This window comes from Zootoca vivipara, chromosome 16, assembly GCF_965207765.1.
Source record: "Zootoca vivipara chromosome 16, rZooViv2.hap1.1, whole genome shotgun sequence".
Lineage (NCBI taxonomy): Eukaryota > Metazoa > Chordata > Lepidosauria > Squamata > Lacertidae > Zootoca > Zootoca vivipara.
This window is the reverse complement of record NC_142599.1, coordinates 14,279,112-14,287,925: the sequence shown is the minus strand read 5'-3', so window position 1 is coordinate 14,287,925 and position 8,814 is coordinate 14,279,112. Positions and strand designations below refer to the sequence as shown.

Sequence of the window (8,814 nt, the reverse complement as noted above, 5' to 3'; positions counted from 1 at the left end):
GCCTGAGCTTCCCTGCCCACAGTGCCACTCCATCAGTAATAAAGGAAAGGCTTAATTTGAAAATTGAGAAGGGTGTAAATTCTGCTTTGCATGCAGAAGGATCCCAGTCCGGGCCTGCCCCCCCCCCCATATATTATTCTCCGCCTGAAACCCTGGGGAGCTGCTGCTGCCAACCAGTGCAGGCAACACTGAGCTAGGCGGACCATTCGTCTGACGGCAAGGCACCTTCCTACGGTAGGAAGAGCGGCCAGGAGCAGAGCTGCCGTGCGAGCGCTAGATGGCGCTGGAGTGCCCCCGAAGTGGCTCCGCTCCGTGCTGCGCGCTCTATGGCAGAAGCCTCTTCCTCCTTGCTCCATGCTGGAGTTTTTGCGGACGTGCCTGAGGATTCCCGGGATCAGCCTTGGCTTTTCCCGGTCCTGCGAGGACCATGAGCGCAGAGCAGGAGCTGGAGAGCTGCATGAGACATTATAAGGCTCTGGGGCAGGAGGAAGGCGCCGGGAGCACCTGCCAGGTTTTGCTCTTGGTCCTGGAGAAACTCAAGCAGTTTGCAGGGTAAGGAAGGCTTGGTTGGCTGAGGATCCACGTGGCTTTTTGCAGAGTATTTGTGTGTGTGCAGTGTGTGTGTAACGTATAAGCTTTACGTATAAGCTAAACAAGCTATAGCTTAGGGCCCCACTCTCTTTGGGCACCCCAAAAAATGTAAAGGAAAAAAAAAACTAGGGTTGCCAGACTCAATAGAGGACAGGACGTCTGTGCCTTTAATTGCCCTGCTCTCTTTTGAGTCTGGAAACCTTAAAGAGAAACCAGCAGACCCTTTGCTTGGAAATTAAACAAAGGGTCTGCTGGTTTCTCTTTAAGGTTTCCAGACTCAAAAAAAGAGCAGGGCAATTAAAGGCACAGAAGTCCTGCCCTCTATTGAGTCTGGCAACCCTAAAAAAACACCTGGGTGTATATTTCCAAAATTTAAGATAAAAAACAAATAAAATAAAACCTACGTACAGCAAAAGTGTAGGTTTATGGCAAGTTTCTAAAGGAACTTTAAAGGAAATTTAAATCGGAAATTGGTTAAGTGCTATGGAAAGATGCATTCTTTAGTTGCCTGCAGTTTTCAGCAGGCATCTGAGAGCAGAAGGTGCTTGCTGAATCAATTGGCAGGGAGTTCCACAAGACTGGGTTGACAACACTGGAAGTTCAGCTTGTGGCTGCTCAATGAGCTTTCGCCAAATCGGAGAATGACCAGTAATAATGATTATATTATTATTGATTTGAACTTTTTAGTTGCTTGTTAAATGAAAAGGTCCCCAACTGACTTGCAACATATTTGAAAGCATATACTGTACACAGGTAGAATGGGACGCGGGTGGCACTGTGGGTTAAACCACAGAGCCTAGGGCTTGCCGATCAGAAGTTTTGCCTGGCTGGGATTGTATACATGAATTCTGGGACGCGGGTGGCGCGGTGGTCTGAGCCTCTTGGACTTGCCAATCAGAAAGTCGGCGGTTTGAATCCCTGTGACGGGGTGAGCTCCCGTTGCTCGGTCCCAGCTCCTGCCAACCTAGCAGTTTGAAAGCACGTCAAAGTGCAAGTAGATAAATAGGTACCGCTCTGGCGGGAAGGTAAACGGCATTTCCGTGTGCTGCTCTGGTTCGCCAGAAGTGGTTTTGTCATGCTGGCCACATGACCTGGAAGCTATATGCCGGCTCCCTCGGCCAATAATGCGAGATGAGCGCGCAACCCCAGAGTCGGTCACGACTGGACCTAATGGTCAGGGGTCCCTTTACCTTTTTACACAGGTATAAAATGTGTCATCATAAGAACACATCACACAAAACGCACTTGTGTAAAATGGATGACATTTATAAAGCTTGCAGACACAGACACACACACACACAGCTGCTAATCGTGCTGGTCTTTGATATTTTTCAGAGGTTCTGTGAAGAGATGTAGAGAAAAAAACCTGGAGGAGGCTTTTCAGCAGTTGGTGCTAGCGAGCAAAGGAGTGTGGGAACTGAGCTGTGAGGATTTTCTGCCTCTGCTCCGCTGCGTCCTCGCTTGTCAAATGGAGACGGCGGGCTCCAGCACTTTCCATCGACTTGAGAAGGTGTGCTCATGTGCAGATTGAATTCATTGGCAGCACAACGCGTGGATGAATTGCGGGACTCCCTGCCGTGAGAAGTTGCGATGGACTCCACGTTGAACAGCTTTAAAACGAACACGAGAAGAGCCGGCTGGATCAGGCCAATGGCCTATCTAGTCCAGCATCCTGTTCTCAACAGTAGCCAAGCAGATGCCTGTGGAAACATGCAAGCAGGACCTGAGCACAAGAGCCCTCTTCCGTCCCGTGGTTTCCAGCAACTGGGATTATGATTATTTTAGTCTCTTTATCTTGCCCAGAGCCTAGTAGCCACTGATAGTCCTCTCCTCCAGGAATTTGCCCAGTCCTTTTTAAAGCCATCCTTGTTGGTGTCTGTCGCTACTTCCAGTGGGAGGGAGTTCCACAGTTTAACTATACGCTGCATGAAAAAATCATTTATTTTATCTGTCCTGAAACTTCCAGCATTCAGGTGCATTGGATGTCTTGAAAGAAGGAGAAATACTTTTCTTCTGTACGCTTTCTCCATGCCGGGCATAATTTTTATAAAGTTCTATCATGTCACCTCTTACTTGCGTTTTCTCGAAACTGAAAAGTTCCCCCAAAACTGAAAAGCCCACTTAATGAAAAGGAATTGTGGTGGGGGAACCATGGAGGAAATGGCCGAGAAGGGCTAATACCCCGGTAGTCGCAGTGGCTATATATGCTGTATGCTCCAGGAATATTGGCAATAAGCCTCTGGGTACCAGATATTGATGTTCAATAGTAGGAGATCCCTGTGGTATTGATGTTCCACTTCTGGGCTTCCCATAGGCACCGGTTTGGCCACTTTGGGAAATGGGATCCTGGAATAGATCGACCAAGGGTAGCCAGTAGGGAGCTTGCCAGATGTTGGGCTCCCATCAGCCTCAGCCAGCGCCATCAAGGATGTTGGGTGTTGTAGTCTCTTGCATTGACTACCCTTGAGATAGGCTTTTGATTTGATCTATCGGTACTCTTGTGCTCTTAGGCGGTTATCATCAAATATCTAGGTCCCTTTCTTGCTTTCAACCAGCCTTGGGCAGCGGACCCAGCTGTGCCTCTTGCCCTGTTCTCTTAAAATGGCCAGTGAAGCGTCTAGGAACCTGGCAACCCTAGTTGATGGAGGGGGAGAGAGGAAGAGATAACGACCCTTGACTTCAAAGAAGCAAAAAAGTCCAAGACATTCTCTTCCCAGAGCTACAATTCCTCTTCCCAGGGAACTCTGGGAATTGTAGTTCTGTGAAGGGAACTCCGTGCACTCAGAACAACTCCGTGCACTCAGAACAAACTACAGCTCCCCTAATTCTTCTCATGGCTGTTTAAAGTGGTATTGTAGTGGGTGTGAATGTGGCCATAGTTTGCCCAGGACTGATTCCCTCTTCTGCCTTAGATTGTTGCAAAACTGTCGGAAGGGAACAACGGATCCTTGGTCACGGAGCAGCTGAATAGGTGTATGGCCAGCCTGGCTGAAGACGAGGAGGTGAGAGAAAAATTGGTTTCACCCTCTTGAAAATATCGCCTTCTTCAGGCATTGTTTACTTCATCATCATCATCATCATTTATTATTTATACCCCGCCCATCTGGCTGGGTTTCCCCAGCCACTCTGGGCAGCTTCCAACAGGAAATTAAAAACACAATAAAACATGAAACATTAAAAACTTCCCTAAACAGGGCTGCCTTCAGATGTCTTCTAAAAGTCAGATCGTTTTTTATTTCCTTGACAACTGATGGGGTGCGTTCCACAGGGCGGGTGCCACTACCAAGAAGGCCCTCTGCCTGGTTCCCTGTAGTCTCACTTCTCGCAGAGAGGGAACCGCCAGAAGGCCCTTGGTGCTGAACCTCAGTGTCCGGACTGAACGATGGGGTTGGAGACGCTACTTCAGGTATACTGGACCGAGGCCATTTAGGGCAGGCACCCCCAAACTGCGGCCCTCCAGATGTTTTGGCCTACAACTCCCATGATCTCTAACTAACAGGACCAGTGGTCGGGGAAGATGGGAATTGTAGTCCAAAACATCTGGAGGGCTGAAGTTTGGGGGTGCCTGATTTAGGGCTTTAAAGGTCAGCACCAGAATTGTGCTCGGAAATGTACTGGGAGCCAATGCAGGTCTCTCAGGACCGGTGCTATATCGTCTCGGCAGCCGCTCCCAGTCACCAGTCTAGCTGCCACATTCCGGACTAGTTGTAGTTTCCGGGTCACCTTCAAAGGTAGCCCTACGTAGAGTGCATTGCCGTGGTCCAAGCGGGAGATAACCAGAGCATGCACATACTTCACTCAATTAAGGTCACATGGAGAAAAAGCAGGTATGTGACTCTCTGGTTGCTCTGGTCAGCCAAAGGGACTTGAGCCACCACATGCCATTCAAGAAAGAATACCAACAAGGGAAGATCAGCCTGTCTCCAACTACAGGCTTCCCCAGCCTGGTGCCCTCAAGATGTTGCAAGACTGCAGCATCCATCAGGCCCAGCTAGCATGACCAGTGGTCCAGGATGATGTTCTCCCATTGGTTGTTTGGGCAGGGCCATTTTTCCCAAGCAGGATGTCTGCTTTGCATGCAGTTGGTCCAAGTTTTGATCCCTGGCATCTCCAGGTAAAGGCTGGGTTAGAATCCCGGAGAGCTGCTTCCCAACAGCATAGACAATTTCTTCTTTTTCTTCTATCACTCATAGCCAAGTAAGATTGTCTTCCATGAACACAGTCTTAACAGTGAGTCCGTAAGTGACTGTGGAGGCCAATTCTGGATCCACACGTCCTTCTACAGTGAGGACATTGGTTTCCGGGCAGGAGTTGATCATGGTGAGGGTTTGCCAAGCGTGCCTTCCTCTTAGCACGTTTCTCCCTTGCATCCTGAGTTTGAGTGTCCCCAAAGCCCATGACTCCTTTGGTAAAGGCTGTTCTCCAACTAAAGCGCTCGCAGGCCAGTGTTTCCCAGTTATCGGTGTTTATACTACATATTTTTTAGATTTGCCTTAGAGAGTCTTTAAGCCTCTTTTGTTGACCTCCAGAATTACGCTTTCCATTGTTAAGTTTGGAATAGAGTAGCTGCTTTGGAAGACGATCATCAGGCATCCACACGACATGACCAGTCCAACGAAGCTGATGTTGAAGAATCGTTGCTTCGACACTGGTGATCTTTGCTTCTTCCAAGTATGTTGGCATTAGTTTGCCTGTCTTCCCAAGTGATGTGTAAATTTTTTTAGACAATATAAAGCTAGGTGGACCAGTGTTCTGACTTGGTGTAAGGCAGCTTCCTGTGTTTTTGTGTAACATGCTTGTTTCTTTCTTTCAGGCAATGCCTCCTAGATCGCTTCAGACAGGTTAGTTTCCAAACTCCACCCACCCTGTGCTCACAGCAGTACCTTAGTTCTCAAACACCAAAAACCCGGAAGTAAGTGTTCCAGTTTTCGAACGTTTTTCGAAAGCCGAATGTCCAACGCGGCTGTCGGCTATTGTTTCTGGGGCACCTGCACCAATCAGAAGCTGCGCCTTGGTTTTCAAACATTTTGGAAGTCAAACAGACTTCCGGAACGGATTAAGTTTGGAGCTTTTGTTTTTGCTTTTTATTTTGCGTTTCTGCTTTTGAGGCTTTCTCGGTTAATTTGCTTTTGTGACTGTGTGGAACCCAGTTCAGCTACTGATTGATTGACTGCAGTACATTGTTTATTTCTTCCGTTTTATGGATCAATGGTCTCATCAAGTCATGTTAAATTGCTGTTTTAGGGGTTGTTCTTAAAAGTCTGGAAGGGAACAATCCGTTTTGCATTACTTTCTATGGGAAAGCACACCTTGATTTTGGAACGCTTTGCTTTTGGAACGGACTTCCGGAACGGATTAAGTTTGAGAACCAAAGAACCACTGTACCTGGAGACTCCTAGAGCAATCGTAACCACAGGAAGCGGCATAATTTAGGCCAATATTTCTTAGGCAGTTGTTAAGTCTATACCCCCAGCGCACTCCTTTTTGTAGACTTGCTCTGGATTAATTTCGCCGGGTTTAATTTCCACCCCATTAACTTCTGCTGGTTGAGCCCCGCCTGAACTGGGGCGAGGGACTTGCCTACGTGTATCCCCAGCTGAGCCCCAGCTCAGCTGAGAAAGCCCAAGATCTGCCAAACCCAAACTCTTTCATCCCGGCGTATCTTGGGCAGGTATGAAATTGCTTTATTTCAGGGGCGCACATTTTAAATCCAACCAAGCGATAGCAATGGTTCCTTACTCCGCAGTGTGCATGTTTGTCGAGGGGAGTGTGTCGGGACGATGCTACTGGAAAAACAACCTGGAGACACTCCTGAGATGCATCGCTGCCACGTTTGATGTGATCATGCAGGACCAGGTAGCCGGGAATGAGGAGTGGCGTTACATCACGGTGAAGGTGAGGAAAAGGGCTTCTCTCCAGCGCTTTAAGCTGTCGTCCTGTATGTCAGGGTTTCCCAACCCCAGGGTTTCTCTCGCTGTTGTTGGACTACAAATCCCATCATCCCTGACAGCTGGTCCTGCTAGTCAGGGATGATGGGAGTTGTAGTCCGACAACAGCTGGAGAACCAAGTTTGCCTTTCTCAGTGCAGAAAGTATTGATCTGATGAGTAGAGATCTTTCCTATTCTAGTTAATTCAAGAGGGTTCTGGAAGCTCCCCTGTGTGAAAGAAACAAGCAGAAGGTTTGTGATGTTTGGGTTATTCCTTCAGAGAAGCTGAGTACAGCTGGCTTAAACTGGTCCTGTTATCTCTTCTGTCAAGGTCATGCTGGCTATAAAAGTAAGGCCAAAAGGAGCTTGGGTTTCATGCTTTTCCATCTCTTTTTCCTTCTGGTACATTGTATGCTTAGTGTTGAGGTTTAGACTTATTTTAAGTTATCGTAAGCTTAAGTTAAGTCTGCTGCAACTGGATTTCTTATGGACAGGGCCAATCCTGAATGTGTTGGATTTGTGACCATTATGCTCATTTGCCTTCGGTAGCAGTAAAGCTCTACTGGATGAAATATGATTGCCTCTGGTCTATTGTTTGGGGAATCCTGCAACGTGTTTAAGTTGTTGCTCTGCTAACTTTACATTGGAATCTACTCTGGATCAGTATTGAGTAGAATTCCATGACAGGAAAACTCTGCTATATGCGCTTAACACAGGAGTTAAGGAACTCAATGGGACTTCCTTCTGAGCAGATGTGTCTAGGATTCGCCAGTTAATTGACCTCCGGTGCAATCTGGCACACATTTGCTCAAAAGGAAGCAGGAGTGAGGGCCATACGTTTACTCAAAAGGAAGTAGCCGTGGGTTCAGTGGAATATGGGGCTAGGAACGTAGGGAACTGCCTTATATCAGGCAAGATCATTGGTCCATTGGACTCAGTGTCATCTGCACCAAGACCGATGTAGCCAGCCCCGGTGCTTTCATTAAGGCGAACTAGGCCACGGCCTAGGGCACCAAAATGGAGGGGGTGCTGACCAGGCCGCCCGCCGGTGCTGCCTCAGGCCGCTATCTGGAGGCGTGCGGGGAGCATGGGCCTGGGGCCGCCTCCTCTGAACAGCTGAAAGGCGGGTGAGGCGGCCCCAGGCTCGCGCTCCCGGCAAGAAGTTCCGGAGGTGCTCGGGGAGCGGCAGAGAAGTGGCAGCGGCAGAAGGGCGGGAGGACGCAGCCCCGCCCCCAGGCTCGCGCTCCCAGCGATCCCTGCGTGCCTCCGTAGCTTCGTGCAGGGAGCGGCAGCCTAGGTCTGCCTCAACTGAACAGCTGAGAGGCGCGGCGAGGCGGCCCCAAGCTCGCGCTCTGGGCGCGAAGCTCCGGAGGCGCGCAGGGGGAGCGTGAGCCTGAGGCCACCTCGCTGCACCTCTCAGCTGTTCAGTTGAGGCGGCCTCAGCCTCCCACTCCCCACGCAAAGCTCCGCAGGCGCGCTGGGGCGTGCATGCGTCATGACGCATGCGCCCGGGGGGCGCCAGAAAGTGTTTTGCTTAGGGCGCAAAAAGCCCTAGCACCGCGCCTGGATGTAGCTGTCTATACCTTGGGCCCTCAGATACTGTGGACGACAACTTCCATAATCCCTACCTAGCTTGGCCCAATGGACAGGGTAGCCCAACAACATCTGGGGACCCCAGGCTGAAAAAAATGTCAGTCTACACTCTCTGGCAGCTCCTCTCCAGCTTTTCATACCCTCCCAGCCCAAGCTGGAGATTCTGGGGATAGAACCTAGGACCTTCTGCATGCAAAGCAGGTGCTCTGCCATTGAGCCACAGCCACGGATCAGTTAGAGAACTATAGCCTTGATCAGCAAAGGTTTAGCAATCAGCCCCTCTTCCCAGGGAACTCTGGGAATTTCCACTCTCTGCGGGGTAATAGGGGCTTTCTAACAAACTCTCAGCACCCTGAACAAACCCCAGTTGCCAGGATCCTTTGGGGGAAGCCATGGCTGTTGAAAGTGGCATGACGCTGCTTTAAATGTATAGTGCATACGAGGCCTAATTCTGCTCGCTGTGGCACCTGCTGCTAATTCAGTGTGTTGATATGATGGGAAAAGGTACCGTGGTTGGAATTCTTACAGCCCTGAGCACTCATCCAGGGCCTTGAAGCACCAGACCTCCCACCCTCCTCCATCGACGCAGTACGTCCCTTTCAGAGCATAAAGCGTTCATATGACAGACGACAGCTCTAGTTGACTCGGGCAAGCAAACCAAGTGACACATGGCAGGGGCAGAAAAACGAAAAAATTAAAACT

At 49.5% G+C, this 8,814-nt stretch overlaps 1 protein-coding gene across 4 annotated transcripts in view; it reads left to right on the top strand.

The window, feature by feature from the left end:
• Positions 1-301: 301 nt before the first annotated feature.
• LOC118075975 (tRNA (32-2'-O)-methyltransferase regulator THADA) overlaps positions 302-8,814 on the top strand; it is a 58,857-nt gene continuing 50,344 nt past the window's right edge. For all 4 annotated transcript variants that reach the window (XM_060269407.2, XM_060269406.2, XM_088659106.1 and 1 more), the window contains exons 1-5: positions 302-552; positions 1,927-2,101; positions 3,504-3,593; positions 5,405-5,432; positions 6,338-6,486. In XM_060269407.2, the coding sequence (XP_060125390.2) occupies positions 428-552; positions 1,927-2,101; positions 3,504-3,593; positions 5,405-5,432; positions 6,338-6,486 (567 nt within the window). In that variant the 5' untranslated portion in view covers positions 302-427. The remainder of the gene's footprint in view (positions 553-1,926; positions 2,102-3,503; positions 3,594-5,404; positions 5,433-6,337; positions 6,487-8,814) is intronic.